General features: G+C 41.6%; 1 protein-coding gene and 1 long non-coding RNA gene across 6 annotated transcripts in view; one reads left to right on the forward strand and one right to left on the reverse strand.

Annotated features, from left to right (window-relative positions):
- DYNC1I1 (dynein cytoplasmic 1 intermediate chain 1) overlaps positions 1-20,974 on the reverse strand; it is a 184,452-nt gene that overhangs the window by 24,567 nt on the left and 138,911 nt on the right. For all 5 annotated transcript variants that reach the window (XM_063411939.1, XM_063411930.1, XM_063411951.1 and 2 more), the window contains 3 exons: positions 19,175-19,288; positions 16,234-16,367; positions 13,576-13,720 (listed from right to left, as the gene is read on the reverse strand). In XM_063411939.1, the coding sequence (XP_063268009.1) occupies positions 13,576-13,720; positions 16,234-16,367; positions 19,175-19,288 (393 nt within the window). The remainder of the gene's footprint in view (positions 1-13,575; positions 13,721-16,233; positions 16,368-19,174; positions 19,289-20,974) is intronic.
- Positions 8-13,567, forward strand: LOC134558277 (uncharacterized). The gene is made up of 3 exons (XR_010082327.1): positions 8-157; positions 9,623-9,708; positions 11,380-13,567. It is a non-coding gene; the product is annotated as an uncharacterized LOC134558277 (long non-coding RNA).

Genomic DNA, 20,974 nt, shown 5'->3' on the forward strand with positions numbered 1-20,974 from the left:
GAGCGGCATGAAGACTTCGTGGCGCTAGTGCTGCCTGGGGCTGTCTGGCGAGTCTAATTAAAAACTTTGCACATTTACAAAGTGTCATAAAACTTCCCCAGATGAAAGGTCCTCCGCGAAGGGCGGGACTGCGCTTTAATGGAGCAACAACTGTCCGGTGGGATAAATGAGATGCCCGGTGTGAGGGGAGTGGGACGCGCGGATGACGGGGCGGGGGGAGCGACCGCTCCCGCTCCCGGCCGGCACCCCGGTGGCGGGAGGGGGTGCGGAGGGCGGTGCGGGAGGCGGCGGGCACGGAGCGCGGCTCCCGCCCGAGCCGGGCGCGCCGGCCGAGGCTGCGATAAGGATCGTGAGAGCGGCGGAGCAGCGCGGCGCCTCCGCGGGGCCCCGCGCAGCGCGGGCGGCGCCTGACACCCAGCGGCGGGCGGCGGCAGCGCAGGGCCCCGGGCCCCGCGCCCGCGGGGAGCGAGCGAGGGAGGCAGGGAAGGCTGTCATCTGCAGCAGGCGGGGAGTCGCAGAGAAGTTAGGAAGTACACCAGGAATAAAGTGTAATTGTCCCTCATAAATTATTCATCGCATCTGGCTTGTCTTTAATTTTTTGCATAATGGCTTCGCTAATCCCCGATCAATTAATGGAAAATGAAATTTGAATGATAATGAAAACTCCAGAGAGGAAAGAAATTAAGTATTCTCATGGCTTGTGACAGAGATCTAAACAATGGGACTTCTCCGAGGGTCTCCCCCAGTGCCTCCCTGCTCCCGCCGTTCCCTGCCGCCTCCTGGCGAGCGCGGCCCGGCGGGATGCGCGCCCCCGGCCGCGGGCACTGCAGCATCCCCGAGCGGGCCGTCCGAGCGCCCAGGTCGCACCCGAAGAACACCAAGGTCAGGTCCCTCTGGAATGCACCCTCGTGCATTCTACAAAGGGAACATTGTCCGGAGTCCCTCAATGCATAGCCATGGTTTTTTTTAAATTTTATTTTATTTTTTTTAAATTTTTTTTAATTATTATATTTATTTATTTATTTTTCTTTCTTTTTTTTTTTTTTTTTTTCCGAAAAGTGGAGTGACTTTTATAATAATCACAATTATTATATAGCTTTCCTCTTGTATGTTATTAATTTAAAGCGATAATGCAGTCGGTTTGACATCTGCTTACAGACAGGTTTTTGCTGGTTTTGGTTTTGGTCCTCTTGCACCCCATGGTGCTTGGATGGATGCTGGAAGCAGGGTCAGCACCTGGGACAGGTGTCCATCTCCATGCTGCCATGCCTCTGAGGATTGATGTGGAGTGTTGCCGTTGCAGCACTGTATTGTTAACAATTCTGTAATATTTCTGGCCATCACAGGTATCACAAAAAATACTGGAAGCATTCTGAGTTTTAATTACGTGACTTAATAATTTGAAAACGTTCTGAAAATACATAGGGATTTATATTCCACAGGCTGGGTTTTCCTCTACTTGAATTAATGAAAGGTGCTTTGATTACAGGATTGGGTCTCAAATTTTTGTAACTGGACTAATGGTGTTTGTCCATTTCTTAAGACTAGCAAGTATTTTGTGTAACAATGAAATGAAATTAGAGCTTGACCTAATTTCTTCAGATTTATACAACATTTTAATTTCTTTTCTCAAGCTGGAGTTTTGCAAAAGAAAATGAAAAAACTACAAAAATATTTTTGTTCTGGAAGAAGGTCTTTTTGTCCAAACACAGATGTGTCTACTCACTGTATTATCAGTGAAGTTACCTACATGTATTAATGGAATTACATGCCTATGCTAAAGTTTTTCCAGCGTTTAGGGCCAAATGAACACCACAGTTTTGAAGAGGCAGAGATATTTCAAAGTGAATCTTTACAACTGTGAAGTAGGACATAGTATTTAGAGAGGGCTACATGGATTCCCAATGCTGCACTGTGGATTTTCACTGAAAACGTCTAATTTAGGTTCAAATATATCAAGTGTCTAAATCCTGGTGGGCATTGAAGACAGAAGTATACCAAAAAAAAAAAAAAAAAAAAAAAAAAAAAAAAAAAAAAAAAAAAAATCTGGTCAACTCCTAGAGGGATGGTATTTTTCTTATTCATGGGAAAAGTGCTGCACATACATACAGCACTTTAACATTTAATGTCATGGGAGAAGTAACAAGATTCCACAGAAGTTAAGGGCCTATTAAGATATCAATCAATCCAGGGCAGATTTCAATCAGCATTTCCTTTTTGTGAGCATATCAAAACTTGTTTTGATCTTGAGTGTGGCACTTTTTTAATGCTTTTTTTCCAGTTCTGTTACTTTATTTTCCACTTCATGCTTAAAGACTAAGGCATTAGAAGGAAGGATCAGGAGATTTGGTGCTAATCTATATCTTGCTGTACACATGTTGTGCAGTGTCTAGCAAATAGCTTTACCTGATGTGCCTCTGTTTCCCTGTTATCAAAATAAAAACAGTTTCAAGGTGCTGGGATTTGAGGTGAAAAGCCTAAAATACCAAAAGTGAAATGCCTTTACCATAACGGGAAATATTCAGCCAGGTAGAAAGTCAGAGGGAAAGTGACAACAGGAATAATACGGCTTTTGAGAAAGATCTCAGACATGCTTTTGAGAAAGATCTCATTCAGGAATGAACACAAATAAATGGAGAAGAATAGGGTGTGGAGCACTGCAAAGAAATAAGAAATTGCAGGATTGTGAGCAGCCCAGCCAAAAGGCAAGATGAGCTGCAGTGTTGTTGGGAAATCAGGGAGAATTCATATGGCAGAAATCAGGCAGTGGTAGTAGAGCTGAGCTGCACATTCACGGTGCCCCCAGTACACTGTCCTCCCAGCTTGACTAGCTGCCAGTGAAAAAAGGGAAAGTAGTTCCCATACTGTCTTGTCTTCTTGCACTGTTTAACCAGAGAACACAACAACTGCATAAGGTCCATCTTGCTTTGTGTCCTGTCTTCAATACCAACACTGACTGGCCTCTTAAAAGTTGACATTTCACCCCAGTCTGAGAGCAGTTCTGTTGATTTCATTGTGAAGACTCCATTTCTGAGTTTAAGTGTGTGCATAAATGTTCACAGGACTTCCTTACTGTGAGCCTGCTTCCTTACTATGGGCCCAGGCCTGCAGATGTTGTAATGCCACGATTTATGACTAAGGACTGATACTGACTGCTTTTAGAAAATGATGAAATGTGGAACCGTGTAAAGGTCACTTAAAAGCAGTTTTAAATTACCAAAACTTCAGACCTACACAATCCATAACTAGCGTATGGCTATTATTATAAAAAAACCTGAAATTTAAACTCAATGAGCTTTCATTCTTAAATATCAACCCCCTCTGGTTTTCAATAGAACAGAAGAAATAGTTCAAAGCAGTATCTTCAAAAAAACTTGGGCCAAATCTACTTATTGCTGAAAAAGAAGAGTGTACGATAAAAATACGGCCCTAAAGAATCAATGGAGATTTGCCATTGATTCCAAAAGGACATGATTTGAGCGTTTAGTGGAAAAAGCAAAAAAGCCAATTCCAAGACGTGATTTTTTTCTCATTTATTTAAACATGTTATCAAAGTCAATCGTTTATCCTCACTGTTTGTAAAGAGGGATTGTTTAAGAGGACAATGAAGAGTGAACATTTTAAGTACCCGCTGGCTGTCTTGGAAGTAAGACTTATCTATGAAATAAGAAGCTCACCTAAACAAATTCTACGCATTTATATAAAAGACGGGGTTTTTTTACACATAAAAATTTGACCAGTCTATTCCACTTATTTGCATAGAAGAATTTCCTTTAATCCAGGAGGCGCCACACATAAAGTAGCTAATTATCCATATAAAGGAATGTATACGTATCCACAGGTTTTAACTAGCATCTGACTTCTGAAAAGCCATGGAAAAAACTATTGGCATTTTTTAACACATTGCCACAATTTTGGTGGGTGTCAGCTCCACTTAAAAGCACTTTCCTCAACTGTACCTTCAGCAGTACAGGTGTGTGGTGACACCACACACTCTGTGTTCTCCACTTCTTTCCTTCTACTTGATTGTTTTCTATTGTAAAGATGATAAGCCAAAACCATACTTCTGGCTCTCACCATATTAACAGCAGCCATCAGTGTTGTGCAGTACTGCAAGTTGATTCAAGCTTTTTGTTTTTCTAGGTGTGCGGCAAATATGACAGATTCATTAGTCCTTGGCATAGAAACTTTCTGAACAAGCTAATGTTGTTTGTTTAGGCTTGAGTTCAGGCTTTCAGGCACCTGGAAAGAGTAGAGCCAGAGTGGTCCTGAGCAGAGCGTCTGTTCCTCTGGCCCTTGAACAAACCAGGGAATAGGAGTTGGGAATGAGATGATCTTTACAGATCCTTCAACTCAAACCATTCTGTGAACTTAGTCCCTGTGAGACCAAGTATTCTATAAATAGTCTTTATTAATTTAAAAAACCCCAAAACTACAACCTGCAAAATGGTGTCAAAGAAAGACATCTCTTTCAGCAGAGATAACTCACAGGGAAGGTACAATCTTCTGTCTTTCTCTAAAGTGTGTGCTGCAGAGTCACACTGACTAGATGATGTGAAAGAAACTGGGACAGAGCACAACTCGTGGAACTTCTGCTCAGGGTAGGATCTGAACTTGTTCAGTGTTTTACAGGCCCAGTCTTCTCTATCCTGAAAGAGACCTCAGTGTTTTGCTGAATCCAGGCTCATTGTTTCCCTTCTCACACTCACTTAACCAGGCCAACTCAAAACATGCAGACAGTATAGCAGAAACTAAAAGCTGCTGGGAATATTGAGGCAAATACTCATCAAATCTGGTTTTACTCTGGTTTTGACCTTTCCCCCTTCATTGGTGTCTTTCTTGAGATACCAGCTATTAGCTGTTTAGGGTTACTTGTCCATACCTCTTGTGGTGGGAAGTTAAGTCCTCTTCTCTGTATGAGGCTCTACTACTCTTGCAAGACTCTATGTTCTCTCTCCATTTGTATGGAGTCAAAGAGGCCTTGATTTTCATTCAGACTGACCCACCTCCAAAGGAATTTTGCCAATTCTCTACTACCGTGTTTCTTCCAAATCTGTTTTCTAACAGTTACAGTGATCTAGGATTATCCAGTAGCTCCTACTTGGATACTATACTTGTGGGACTTAGTTCAGTTTATGCTAGTTTTTAAAATTTACAGTATTCCCAGGAACTAGATGTCATAAATCAGAGTTAAAGATAAATCCCTGATGGCTCAGCAAAGCCTGTCTGCATTCTGCACAAAGGGTATCATTATCCTACAGACCCCAGTACTATACAGCTCACAACCTGTGGCCTGCTCCACCTTTTCCAGGACTAGCCAGACCTTCAAAGGATGGTCACGGGAAAGCAAACGGAGGATGTTCAGCTTAAGGCACCCAATGTCACTGGCTAACTAAGGTACCCTGAACTGAGTTACATGAGTAAAAACTCCTTTACCTGCCTTAAAATTCTTTCTGGCAGTCAGTTTCAGTGCTGGATTGCAGATGAGCCTCTGGGACTCAAAGAACATTTCACTGGGCTATGACCAACTTGCAGGTTGTGTCATCTCACTGTCAGATAACTACTAAGTCACTGAATCAAGTCTAAACTGACTTGATGGGCAAGATAACAGGCTTAAGTTTTAGACTCAGTAGCAACAAGGGGAAAGAAAATAGTGTGGAAATGATCCCTACACTCTTCACAACCCTTTTGTTGAAGTGCTGTAGTATTGTAGCATTGATTGGGCTTTGGCATTCTAAAAGTTGCAGACAAAGAAGGCAGAAAACTGTTCACTTTTAGAAATTATTGTTCTTCCAGAGATGCTGAAACTGTTGCCTTTCCTTATTGTCAATAATAAAAGAAAGTCCAATATTTTTTGCATAAACATGTGGGAATTATTATGGATGGAGGAGGGGACAAGGGTAAGACTGAAAGGAAAGGGGCTGTGAGAGCAGACCAAGTCTGGAGATAACCTGATGATTACATTTTTGTGGTTTCCTTCAAAGTCAAAGCGTCATGAGTGAGTATAAAAGAAGGAAGTAAAGGAAAAAAGGTTTGATGATTGGCACAGGCGGTTTTAATGTGAACTGATCTTAAGTCTAATACTATGGTATGAAGAAAAAAATAAAAGAACTTGGAAAGTCAGACAGCACTTGTCTTTTAAGAGCATCAAAAATTCAAACAGCAGAGCTTTTGAAATCTGTGAAGATAGCCTGGAAGCTAGTTTTACTGAGAGGTAAACTACTTATGTGGTTAATCCTTCTTAACTCTTTAAGTACGCTGCAGAGGTGCAACACATTCTGGCTGTGCTGCTCTACTTCAAAAGTTCTACCATGCCTTTCCACTTACCCAATGGAAAAAAAATTTTTATTTTTTTATTTGTTAAAAAAAAACAAAAACAAAAAAACCAAAAAAAACCCAAACAAACAAACAAAAAAAGCAGAAAGCATGGCATTCCTCTTAACCCCTGCATATTAGCTGAGGAACTGTTTTCAGTGAGTTTGATATAAATGTGCATTACTTGATGCCTACTGTAAATTTAAATGATTTAAAAGATTTGGTTGCAATGGGTGAACTTTAAAAACATCAGAATGTATGTAAGGCAGACTGGCTTACAGTGCTCCCCCCAGGTCATTTTTGTCCCTAGCTCCTTCTGGCCAGGCTGGTGTATTCTTGTTTCTGCATTTTAGATCATCCAGTTTAATTCCTAATCTGGAGCCCCTCTTACTCCACAATTACAAGAGTTGTGCCTATGGGTTTCTACTTTGTGAGGTTTAATATGCTCTACTTCATTCATCCACATCAAGCTAGAGGCAAGTGCAGACAGCAACACTGGCAAAGCCTATACAGATATCTCCCATTTGCTCTGTATTTCCTCAGACTGCTGACTTCATCACTAAATGGTAATCAAGTTTTCCACCTTTTATTTAAAACATGCTCTAAGCAGGACAACACTTCTTCCTAAACTACTAACTATGCATTTGTGTCAAGAGACTTCTTTGAAAATACTATTGTTTTCTTTTGGAATTTCTACCTACTTCTAAATATGACTCAAAACACTACAGAAAGTCTTACCGTCCTTGCCTAGGAAATTGATTCATAGTTTCTGTAGTTCATGCTCCTGTCTTTATATTGCTATATTCCTGTATTCTTTTTCAGAGAATCTCTTGAGGAAGTTGCTGAGAAATATAAGCAAGGCATGTTGATGGAAGAATGACCAAGTCCTGGTCAGAGGAAACACAGAGTGAAACACTGAAGGAAAGATTTGGTCTTCTACTGCCAGTTGTCAATCCCTGTTTATATACCACACAGATGGGACAAGGCAGCAGAGCTGGAGAATGAGTGAGATGATATGGGAGAAGCTGGGTCGGTGTGCTAGTGCTTTCCTGCCATGCAGGAGAGGCTGCAGCATGCACTGAGGTCCTGCACGTCCCTCTTCTGGGTCAGTGGGACTGCTCTCCCTGCTTCGGGCCTCAAGTTGTTAAAGAGAGGTAGTTTAGCTCAAATTGCAAGGCAAGGAGAGGAGTGGGATAATGTAGCTGTGGTTTGGTTGTTTCCCACCCCTGTGATTCTGACAGGAACATTCAGTATGAGGCCCCTGAAAATTCAATTTTTCTTTTTAATGGAAAATGCTGCTTCGTGGCAGGGTACCCGGCCCAGCATTGCGTGTGTACTCAGTGAATTGCCAGGCTGTCAAGCGACCCTGCTGCTGCAGTTCAGCTGCCAGGAGCAGGAGCACGAGGAGCGTTGCAGGATGGCTGACACAGCCTGATGGTACAGCACTGTCTGCTAAACACTCAAGATTAGTATTTGTAGCTGCTGCCACGAGGATGCCCGCAGAGCTTTCATGGGTCAGCAAGCAATGATTTTGAGGCTAATTATTATTGAAGACGACTTCATCTTGTAGGACTTTGAACACTGTTCCTTTTTTTTTTTTACTGATAACAAAAGTCTCTCACATGGCAGAGATTGCTGCCTGAAGCAGGTGGGAGAAAATTTCCATTAGGGAAGAAGTCCTGGGCTTTATATACTGATAATTGTCCTGAAATTCTTCACTATTCCATGTGAGCTTGATCCTCCAGAGTAATTTCCGCACCAGAGCTGTCAGTGGGAGTTCGGAATTTTGATTTCAGGGAAAAAAAGAATGAAGACTTTGTTTTGCACAGATTATATAAGCTCTTGAAATCCAATTCTGCTTTCCATGTGCAAATAGAGCTTTCACTGCAACAGCTGGATTTATATTAAGGTTTTCTGAAATACATTTTAGCCCACTGAGTTTTTTAGAACTCAGTATTTTAGATTACTGTTTTGTGTGTGTGCCATTCTTCACGAAATATATTGCAAAGAAGCACCATGTTTCATGGGAGTAAATTAAGTATGTTGGCCAGCTGATGAATATTTTCCTAACACTTATTAAATATGGCTACACAGAAAACCGAAATCATGAGAAGTATTTCAAGTGAAGAACTTGGGACTGATTTCAAGCCACCTGACTTCACTTTGGTTTTGCTCTTTAAAATTACCTAAAAAATGCTTTTTTTTTTTTTTTTTTTTTTTTTTTTTTTTTTTTTTTTTTAAATACAGCTGGATGAGAGCCAGACCTCTGGCTCCAGAGGTAAAGGGCAAAACCTAAAAAAATCCTGTCTGAACAGGCAACTCCACCCTCTTCCCCAAGTCAGCTTGGCCTTTTGACAAAAAGTGTGCTCTGAAGCAAATTCATTCACTGCCTTTTTTTTGGACCAAACTCAAAATCCTGAACTCACACCACAAGAAACCATTTCCATGAAATCCTAGCATGCTATTTTATCACCCTTTGTCATTCCCATTTATAATCAGATAAATTTAACATTTGGACAGTGATTAATCAAAATAATCATTTTAGTTGCTTTTATCAAAGACGAAAGAAGGAGCGTTGTGTGGTAATGGAGCAGGGAGGGAGACCATTCTAGTCAGGTATCCACAATAAGAGGAGTGAAATTGTCCCCTGAGACAGACACTTGAGCCTCACCAAAATCAGTCAGAGGGAGGAGTAGTAAAGGATTCCATACGATTCTGGCTGCAAATCAAGGTGCATATGTGTATGTGTATGTGGTGGGGGATAAAGAGGCTGATTCCTTCCTGGTAGTGGTTTGGGAGAAACCAGAATAAGAAGACAGGCTTGGGAGCTCAAAAGTGCTGACACATCTGCCAGTTTAGATATGGCCTGAGGCTGTCCAGATGCAAGAAAGCCACCAAAAGCTACAGCAACTGATCATCTGCCAGACCCCTGAACAGTCAGTGGTGGGCAGGAATGGTGGTCTCCTAAAGAGATGGCTAATGTATGCAGTACAGTTACTTCTTTCCAGTGGCTGCACAAGAAACCAAAGTGTGAAAGCACTACAAAAGAAAAGATCCAGGAGGATCCAAATTCAGATGAAGTAAGAGTCACCTAAAATGCCTTACATTATAATATGAGAAGATATGACCCAAAGATAACCATCAAGTAATGCTCTGGTTCATTCTGCAACACCCTTTTCCATCACAGTAAATTTGGTCTATTAAATGGATCTAATCAGATCCTATCAGCAAGGCTTCTGGGGAAGGCAGAGGTACCTGCCTATAGTATCACCACCATGACCACATGCTTCTTTGCATTTTTTTCTAGGCTTCAGCTGGACCTTGGAAGAGATGGTGTTCAACTCTAGGCCAAATGAAAACCAATGGAGTCTGCAGTTACATGCTGATAAGAAGGTATGACAAGTAGAATAATTTGCTCCAAGAGACAGGAGGACTGAGAGGAGACTTGTTTGACCCACATTATCAACAAGCACATGAACGTAAGATATTCAAGGTACAGAGATGAATGTGAAGGCACAGAGCACAGAAATGGGAATGTTTGCTGTTCAAGATGTGGTTTCTCAAAAAAGCTCAACAGACTGCAGACTGGAACAGCACAGCATACCAGAAGAGACGAGCAGCATGTGAAGAGCATAAGAAAAATAAGACAAAGGAGAGGGACAAGGAAGGCACTACCACTGATGGACGTGCTAGTAAAGCAAAATTGAGCATAGACACACAATAGGTAGTCTCTCACTGAGGGCACACATGACCTTTGGCTCCATTAGACCCTGCTAATGGTTAAATGGTGGCCCTACTACCAGTCTGCTCTCCCCTGAGCCTCCTTCTAATTATGGCATTACCACCATTTCTTAAACCTTAGGCAGAGGGAGACAAGCATGGATGGGGATACAGCCATGTTGTTACAATTATTCCAATCTCAGCCTGTCTGAGCATGACTTAGGCATAGGTGCAAGAGGAGAAAACTAGTCATTAGCACCTCCCCTCAGTGGAAGGATAAGCACTAAAGAAGGCATGTGAAGGATGAAAAAGCTAACAAAATCCATGTCTGTCCAGACCCTTAAAAACTCCCTTGGCAGCAAACAAGCCATGTTCTAGGGTTTAGCTGAAACCAGCTTGTGTTTTCCTATGTTTTAACAATTCCAATACAGCTTCCATCTCTTGACACAATATCAAAAAATTTTCTTTCCAAACAGCAATTGCTGTAATAATAACAATACTTACATTTCATTATTTAACCTCATGCTATTCATTCATGAGGATTAGTGTTTAATTAATTAGCAACACTTAGCATTTCCACTTAGCACTTTACCTCTTCAGAGCGTCGTACCGACACTACCTAATTAAGGGCAGAGCTCCACAGACACTTCACATTGGAACTTCCCTTTGACAGCTCTGCATCTAAGACTTGCCTTATTCAATTTGTCAGGAACCAGGTAATGCTGTGGTTATCAAGTAACTATCTTTGCAAATTCTGTTTCTTTTCCTCTTGCTTCTGGTTGCTTGCTATCATACAGGGATCTAATTTTTGGCTAATATGATGGATGATAATCTGAATCTTGTATTAATGTTATCTACAAAATGCTCACTCATCTGCTAGTGAAAATCTTATTCTCAGTCACCTGCTTGAACTGCCTTCAGCTAGAAAATGTGTTAACCACAAAAACATTATAAAATGTCAAGCGAGAGTTTTTAAGGGAGATGGTGCTTTCAATCCATCAGTCAAATGCCTGCAATGAAAGTGCCTTTCTTGCAAGCACCCCAGGATGCTACACAACATCAATAGACAATATAAACACAAAGCTTTTATGGTTCACTTTACAATTGGACATTGACTCTGAATCTGTGAAACAGAAAGGAATTGAATTTCATGACCAAAGAGGATAATGTGCACAGGATTAAGTAGACAACGCAGGTAGAAGCAGAAAGCAATACTGCTTTGGATGCTGATAGGGAGATTAAATTTACAAGTAAGAAACTAAAGGAATAAACCATTTCCAACTAAAATCTTGTTAGCCAGCAGAGGCACTTAATACTTCATATCAATCCACTGTTTTTTTTCAGAGCCCACTGATTGACTGAGTCTTGACTATGAGAACTGAACAAAGAGAGCCTTAAATATGTAGCAGCTCCAGCCAAGAAAATTATTCAGACAATACGGAAATAAACTTCTGATGTAGCTGAATGGGGAGAAAAATAAAACATTCATCGCAATTCAAGAACTTGTCTAGTGTCTAAGGATGTTTTCACAGGGCAGTGGCTGGCAGGGCAGCAGCCTGGGGCTGCTGCTGCTCAAACCTGCTCCAGAAGAAAGTGAGTGATCCAAGACAGCAATGCAGCTTCCAGCTCTGAGCGGTGCTGTGCTGTGTCATATGGACATCATAGCTCACCCAGCTTGGTCAAACAGCTTTCTCAGGAAGCTCCTCTTGCCAGATGAGCCACAGCTTGATAGATATCAGAAATTTAAATGGTTTGGTTCTTTAAAAACTGATTGTCTTGAATAAAATCAGACCCAACTATTCTGGCACTGAAATATTCCACAAGGATAACTGTGTATTACTATCTGCAGTGTCTTTGTGCCGAGAATGTGCTGTGTTAGTGCTACTACTAACTTCTAAAATCCCAAGAGTTTAAAATAAAAATCAGGCTTTATTATCCCTTAATGCAATTTCATTTAAGCTGCAGATGAATGAGACCCTTCTTGTCTTATTCAGCCTCAAGCTGACAGCTAAACACCAATCCAAGCCTTTTTTGTACATGTGTGATTGGAATTCAGTACTTGCCTTTCATCTTCCCTGCACTCCCCACAAATTCTTCTCCCCTTACTCAGCTTCAGCTTCAACCCTCCAGTATTCCCTTCTCCCCAGTCACCACTGCCCAGGACACCCTTGTTTCACACACCAAATGGCCTGTCTAGCCCCAGTGAGCCAATATCTAAGCTGTCCATCCCTCGGCTATCCTGCAGCCTTTTCTGATGTTTCCCATGTAGGAACCATCCCAGACCCATTCCAGCCTGCCCACGTGCACTCCTCTGTGATGTATATAGTTACATGTGAATTATGTAAATCGTGCACCTTTCTCGTTACCAGTTTCCTGAAATGTAATGCTCAAGACAAAACCATCAGCTGTGGTCACTGCTGATTAGAAAAGGATTCCTGTTAATTAGCACACACATCTGATCAGGCCATTAACAAAAGCATTGGGAAGCTACTATGGAAGCTGATTCAAGCTATCATCTAGGTAACTGCTGCTTTTTCCAGCACAAGGCTGTCACATGAGCCCTTCTGATCATTTTCATATTCACATTTGCTGTGCATCTGTTCTAGCATCTCCAAGCCCTGATGTCTTGAAGGAACACGTGCTGAGGTACTTCCTGACTGGGGTCAGCTTCCAGTACTGGAACTCTGCTGGGTGCAGCTCAAGATGTGAACCAAATGCAGGCATAAAACCAATTTGGTTAAATCTGACATTTGGAAGGCAGTTCTCTATTCTGGTGTGGAAAAAATAAATTTAGATGACATATAATTAGGATTTTACATCTCATTGTCCTGTTTTCCTCAGCTTGTGCAAGAAACCAGGTTAGTCTGTTTAGTCGGTCCCATGGAATGTTGGGCTTTCAAAGTTTCACAGAACTATGACATTTCTACTGTTCTGCTGCTCTCTCTGAAGGAGGTCACAGGCAGATGGCCACAGAGTAGTCAGCAACAGATCCCAGGTGGTCATGAATGTAAGTTCCAACATTACTTCCTCACTGCTTCAAATGTCTAATGTCATTGGGACATTTTATACCTTTTGGCTATCACAGCCTCCTCCAGCAGTGAATTTCACAAGTGATATTGATTGCACTAAGTTGTACAGGCACTTCTCCTGTTGCTTTTTCAGAGGAAAGTGTTCCTGCTCCTGCACCACCACGGTGCATAGTATCAGCCTTGCAATTTAGCCTGCACAGGGAGTGCTGAATGGATTGTTTGATGGCTGGGAGTACAAGACATCCTCATCTCCTTGCCTTGTGAAACTGCTCTGCACTAGGGCTAATACTGAAATGAAGACCCACTAGAGGGCAAGGCATGCTCCAGGGCAAATATGATTGAGGGTTACACTACCAATATATTTTACTTACAATTCTATCACTATGCTCATACTAACCACAGCCTTTCAATTAATTGGTTCTTAGGACTTGATAGACAATATTAATGTATTTCTGACAACAGCATTTTCTCAAGTAGCATTACTTGTTGCAGCCCAGCTTGGATTTCTTACCTTTGTGGTCCACAATTTCACTGTCCAGTCAAATGATGATGTGACAAACAGATGGGAAAAGTCTATTGGACCCACAGCCATGTGACAATTGATTCCTGTGACAGGTCCTTGGTGGCCTTCAAAAATTTCACCAATGCCAGCTTTACTGCAGGAAAAAGGAAGATTTACATGCAGAGAGTGATTTACCACCTAGTGATTTAACATAACTTTTCTTTACTGTTAGGTTCCTGTTTCCTTTTAAAGTCTTATTTAACCTGCAAATCTCTCTCCTTCTGCTAAGGCCTTTGCCTGCAGAGGTTTACTCCAGTTGGCAAAATTAATGCTCAGAATTGAGCACAGGGAGAATTTTTCTTACTTCTGAAGACTTACCTTACTCACTTGTACATACTCACTTGTACATATTCACTTGTCTACTCCTGTAGATTGAAATAACATTTCTGTATAATTATAAAATAATTTTAAATTGTAATTATACTATAACTTATGCCTCTGAGTAAGCCATTATCACAAGGAATAACCATTAAAATAAAAATGCAGTTGTTAATGACTTATCATGGACAATCCTTTTCTCTTAAATATCTAAGATAACTTTTCATAGCGGTCAATCGAGTCACTAGGAAGCAAATGCTTTTTCACAAAAAGTGAAGGAACTGATCCTGTGGTCAGGTATCATACAGTCATTACTCTGAACAAGGGGAGATGTGCATTTCATCAGCCAGAGGCAGGAATAGCTATTACGAGGGAGAAGTACACATTAAACATTGTGTAAGAGAGAATGTGCAGTTTTCTTCTTCCTGGAAGCAAATGATGCCAGATCAGTTGTCAGTGCTGTCTCATAGTGTACACAGAAAAGGGAATCATGAAATTACCCTTTTAGCTAGATTATAGGAAAATTGCGAGTGGAAGAATATACATTAAAAATAGCCACAGCTCTGATGAGCCTGTCAGCCCTGTGCCAGTGTGAGTACAGTGCACTGAAAGGAGATGTGGAGCTGTGCTGGAGGAAACGGGTCCCTCATCCAGCTGGTGCAGTGTCCCCTCACCTCTCCTGTGTGGGCAAGGTGGCCTCACTTAGGTTCCCCTGCCAGATCTTGCAGCATGGAGGTGCTGGAGCAGGGGCAGGGGCTGCAGTGCTGGATTCAAAGGACATCTCTTATTTTATCCCAGCTCTCTGCCATGTAGTCAGTGGGGTAAGGGGAGCTTTGAGACCATCCTGGGTATCTGCTGTGCTTTGACACACCTTTTTCCAGAGTAACATATGGCTCTTCATTGTGCTGGGCTGAAGGACACAGGAGCCTCTGGAAATAAACCAGGGATGTTAGCAAAAAGCTCCAGGAAAGACAGGCAGGAGCAGAAGAGCTTTTGTCAATTGTCAGTAGAGGGTTTCTAAAAAGGTATGCCAAAAGGAGGATCTGGCACCTCCCTCTTGTTGTGAGGAACAAACCAGGCAAGTCTGAAAGTTCAGAAGTGAAAAATGCCCTTGGGCATGCTTCATTCGTCTTAGCAGCTTCAGATTCATTCAAACCATGAGCCGCCACACAGTCTATCAGTATATGCCTAAATAGACACAGCTTTGCAACACTGCCAGTGGTCAGGCCAAAATAAAAATATTTTAAAATAAAAAACATTGAACAAAACATATGTGTAACAGTATTTACAAAACTTTGGAGATGTGTAATAGAAGCCTTACAACCTTAAACCACTGTATCAATGTCATTTTGGTCAACATAAACTCAAAATATGATAAAATATGAATTCAGAGAACATTGCAAACTACCAGTGGGATGAGCTCCTAGTCTGTCAGTGGAAAAAGCTTGTTCTTTACAAAAGCCTTTCAAGTTTCCCAGAGACAAAACTACTACTGGAAGCTAACAGAGTGCACTACACTAGCATCCTGCAGGTTTGCTGGGTGCAAAACAAGGAACTTGCAGTATCAAACTACAGCCTGGGTCATGTTATGCATGACCACCACATGTGAGAGAGCACAGGATTCTCTAGAACCCTATGGCACACTGGGGCTGCATCCCTGTTTTTAAAGGAATCAGGCCCATGGTGGCTTTTGTCTGATTTATCCCCTGCAGAGACTGAAGATGGAGCTCAGAATGGTAAAAAATGAAGCAGATTACCATCTGATATTGGTTTAAATCAAATTACCATCTTATTACCCTGCAACAGAAGTGTCTCCTAGGTCCTCATTTGACCTGCACAGACATAGACACCTGCATCTCAGCTACGTGTATAAACCTGTACACAGCTGTGTAAACATCCATCTCATCTCATCTCATCTCATCTCATCTCATCTCATCTCATCTCATCTCATCTCATCTCATCTCACCTCATCTCAGGGGAGAGAAAGAGGCATTTCTGAGGGCCCAGTCATCTTCTCTTCAGGCACATGACTGAAAAAGGTAAATGAAGTCAACCTAAGAGTAGTCACTGGTCCCCACCAACTACCCAGGGAGCCTGGGGTAACCGTCCCAGCATAACAGGCTGTAGCACAGATGCTCAAAGTTGAGCAGCTCCTGTGCTGGTCACAGGAGCAGTACAGACATTGTTGATCCAAGAGCAACAAACACTGAACGCTCTCCACACACACATGGCTATCTCTCATCAGCACAGGTACACAATGTTTTACAAGTACAAAATGCTGAACTTCACCTTCCATGACGACAGGCTGTGTAGACTGTTCCCTCTTCACTGCCAACGACAAAGTTATTGACATCTCCGGTTGGGAAAGCCATTCCTGTGACCGCCACTGGCTTGGACTTATTGTATACCAGCTCCATGCTCTCCTACCAAAACAGGTTTTTGTTATTATGCTGGGATCCTCCTTCTGTTAGTCTGGGTTGGGTTTTTATAATTGATTTCTAAATATTACATGGGGTAGCAGGAGAAGAAGATTAAATCATTTGACTCAGTCACAGGACTTTGGCTTCTACATAAGATGTGAGAAGATGCAATGTCACAAACCAGGATGCTCCCGCCATCCCCAGTGCTGTCTGTCACACATATGAGACTGGCAGGAAGACACTGGTCTTTTCTGCGTCATCTTAAATCAGCCACAGATGACAGGTGAGAATTTAAAATCTAATGGGGCAGAAACTAAAGATAATACCTTAATGGTTACATTTGCCAGCCTCAGGCTTTATTAAATCATGCAACACCCTTCTATTTACATTCTGGAAATCAGTTGTCAGGAAGCACATGTAATATTGTGCACATGTGAGGCATTTATTGCACTGTGTCATTTGTCCCTTTGCAGAACAAAATTTAAAAGTTGGGATCCTGTCACTACCACCATTCTAAGCACTGCCTTTCAAGGATTTTCTGAGGTAATCATAAACACTCCCTCTAGACTCCATCATCGAGCTACAAACCAGCAGGAATGTTTTCTGTTTTCATTTGGTAGCTATATTTTAAAGTAAATCAGCATGCCCATTTTTGCAACTGCAAATACAATCTCCGTGCAAGTTTGTGGCTGTTGCAAGATGTGTACGCTTTGAGCAGATTTTGCACAACTTTTTAGTTTTTCAGCCTAAATGGCCTAACCCAAGAATCCACAAGAGGCCTGTATGATTTCATAATTTTCATTTTTAGCTATTTAAATGGTTATGTTCTCTGTGTTTAAAAAGTCTATGCTGCTGTTCTTCTAGGGCCAAAGCCTGTACGGTTTTTCTCAAAAGGTTTTTTTTGCTGTAAAGAAAGCGGGAGAGAGAGAGCTCTCCTGTGAGAAGAGAGCGATGCAAATCCACAGATAAATACTTCTGCTTGGTTTATACTTTTCTTTAAAATAAATTTGGTTCTACTGTAAAGGCAAAACAAGGCATGGAAAATGCATTGGGAGACCATCCCATATTTCTGTAAACATGTGAGCGAGAGAGAGAAATTCTGTTAACATGGGAGAGAGACCATATATTTTTGTTGAAATCTTCTGCGGTGAGATCACCATTTAGTGCCTCTGCAGAGACATGACCATAGACTGTGGTGGACTCTGCTCCCAGCGCCCACACCATGACTGTACACAAGTGCTCTGGAGCTGTGTCCTTGGAAAGTTTCAGACTGACACACATCAGCAACACTTTACTCCTCCCAGTTTAAAGCTATGGCATGCAGCTTGACGTCAAGTCCTGTGCCTTCCTTTTCTAGATCACCATGAGCCATGTGCCAAACTTCAGTGTAACGTGGGGTGTGTTCCCATCCTTGTGGAGAGCCAGTTTTGGAGCAGGGAAATTCCATTTGAGTGATGAGCGCCTGGAACTCAGATGTTCACAGATCTGTGCTTCAGACTTTAGTATTCCAGTAATATGCAGGGGTGGGATTTATCTTGTTGATGTTTAGGTGAGAAAATATTGAAGGGATCAGGGTGCCTGAAAATAGATGCCTGGGCCATTTTAGATGCCTCCATTTCTACTGCAGGAGAGTATTGATTTCTTGCAGTCCCAGGGCACAACTACCAGCCCCACACTGTTGCCTTACATAAGCAACGTGGTCGAACTTTGAAGTTGGCTTCACTTTGAGTAGAGGAGTAGATGTGATGACTTCCAGATCTCTTCCACCCTAAGATAGGATAATTCCATGTCTCAGGGTGGATATCTGAAATGCTTTTCACACTTGGATAGGATGAGTCATGCTCCAGAAGCACCAGTCTCTCTCTGCCTCAACCGTACAGAAAATTTCTAACTTAGACTTGACACATCAACTTTTAGATGGCTGAGGTTAGGATAGAGGAGTCCCACCTCTTCTGTCAACACTGAAAAGCAAATAATTCAATTGCAATCACACATATTAGTACATGATTAATGAAATCATTATTGGGAGTTTCTATGCAGCATTTTGAAACAAGATCAGATCCCATGATGCTTAGTAAAAATGATATTAAATTTTTTTCTAAGAAATTGTGTATAAAAATGAGTGATGTGTTGGAATAGAAAATGTACTTCTTCAGAAGATAACACTTAAAAGATGCTTTCTGTACACCTTTTTCAGCATTGGATTCTTTGTTTAGTTTCCATTATTATAATCACTAGTGGTTTGGGCAATTTTCCTGTGTTTCCTTTCATTTCTGATACAAAGGAGAGGAGGGGAGGGAACAGACAATAGTAGCAAACATTCCAGAGGGAAAGAATTAATTCTAAAACTTTTGATTTGCATTGTTTGTTCCTTTGGCTACTGAAGGCTGTGAGCAAAGTAAGTTTCTGAGTTTCTGACTCTGTGCCTTGGAAACCTGCAGTGCCTAGGGTGTGTTCAGCAGCAGTGCAATCTAGTCCATATTTGTTAAACAATGCTGTAGAATAAGTGCAATTTATACCACAGGCGACTTCTGTAATTACCGTGCTTTAAAATGGACTAGTTCATTTTCACTTGAAACTGACCTATGTATTAACGTATTACAATAATTACATGATTTGTGGTAAAGGAAATGGGGTTTGGCTCTTAGCAGAGACTGCTGGAAGCAAGCTTTACTCTTTCAAGTGCATCCATTGGCTTTAGCTTGTATAGGATGTGAGATTTTAGCTTTTAGGAGCAATGTTCCACTACGCAGGTGTCCTGCTCTACCAAAGACAGTTTCTCCCCCCCGTGTAGGTGAAAACAGACCCACCTGTGGAGTTGAGAGCATGTCCAGGCTCCAGGAGCACATTTTGCCATCCGTAGAGACAGTAATAAGATTGTGTGCATTCTGTGTTCCAACTACATTCACACAATACACAGGATGCTGAAAACAAACACTGGAAGTCAGAGAGCCATTCTTATGTTTTCACAAACAAATTTCTAGTGTCTCATATGTTAATTTAAAGAATGATTAAGTAGTCACACAATGCCTGGAAAATATAAGACTCAGCTTTTGCCAGATAGGAGTTGTTTTGTTGAGGATTTTGTGTTTCTTTTTCATTTAAATTTTAAGAAGTATGTTATGGACGTGGAAATGTTTTCAAAGTTTCATTTTTCTCGTAATAAAACAGCCCAGCTGAGTAATGCTGTGAAAATACAGAATTATGTGGATGAGATTTCACCCACAGGGACATGTATCATTCTACTGATGGCTTTTGACACTGAAAATAACCAGTAGAAAGAGGAAAAACTGTCCAAGCAGAATCAAAATGAAAACTTTATTGAAGAAAACAGCTGCATAAAACTTGCACTCTGTCAGAATTTGGCTTGCATGCTAAATGTTTGCAAATGTACTCCAGCTGAAGAACATGAACAAGCCCATCAGCGTTCTTCAGCACTGGCCAATACACCTTTTAAAATCTGTCCTTTTAAGTGGGAAGTGACTAAATTTAGGGTGTTCCACCTGGTTCACCATAGCAGTCGTTCCATGGAGGCTGAATTCCAGTTAGTATGCATAATGAAACTTGGCCTATTCCTTTTCCAAGGAACCTGGTAACATTTTGAGCCTAAAGTGTCATCTGATATTTGATGGTGACATATGAGGGATGGGTTAAGTTTAGCAAACTCCAGAGTGAAAAATCAGTCAGACTGAACAATAAGATTTAATTTCCTTTGACCAGTAAAAGTGATAGTGTGAAATTAAGGGTTACACATATACAAAAGTCAAACAAAGAAAAATTTAATTCCTCTGCTGTGTTTGCCAATGAATAGAAGACCTGCATATCCAGAAAGAAAAATCATTTTTCTCTAATACTTTGCTTAATTAAAGAAGATTTGGACCAAAATCTTACAAGGGACCTTACAAGAGGTCCCTAGGGAGCTTCTAAGCCAACTCCATGTAGTGCTAGAAATGTAGCATTTGGTCCTGCTGAAAGGAATAGCAGAACTGCCACTTACGTCAAGATCCAGCTGCAGGTCACCTACCCAGTCAGTGGGGAATGGCAGAAATCCTCAGAGCTCTGGCTCACACTCAGGTTTGATACCTGAGTGGGCTCAGGAAATGTCCCCTCTCCAGGAGCAAAAGGTGCAGCACCTGTTCAAACAGTGTTTGTGCCCACACTGAGATGGACCAAACAGCTGCTGCTGAAATAGTAACTTGTGCTTGGAGGCAACCTGTACACACCAGTAAGTCACAAGGTCCATTTGAGGCCAATTTTTTTCTTTCAAGATTGTCAGGTACCTGGTTTCTCCCAGATCATCAAACGGACCTCGTTGGTCCCTCACACATGTTCTCACATTATTACCTTCATATGGTGGACCTTCTTGCTGCTTAGTGTCAGCTAATGACCCCCGTGCTAAACGGGATTACTGCGTACTGATGAGTGAAATAAGCATAGACCTGTTTCTTTCATGGGCTTTTGACCTCCAGTAGTCCAAACAGACAGAGTGGGTGGGAGGAAGCTACAGCAAGCAGTGGAATATCTAGAATATTTAGTGGGGGGGAAAGAGTGAGTCACATGTATTTCCAGCAGCACCTCAGTGTGTCAGGCCTGGCTTCAATCAGGGCTAC

This window comes from Prinia subflava, chromosome 1 (genome assembly GCF_021018805.1).
Source record: "Prinia subflava isolate CZ2003 ecotype Zambia chromosome 1, Cam_Psub_1.2, whole genome shotgun sequence".
Classification (NCBI taxonomy): Eukaryota; Metazoa; Chordata; class Aves; order Passeriformes; family Cisticolidae; genus Prinia; species Prinia subflava.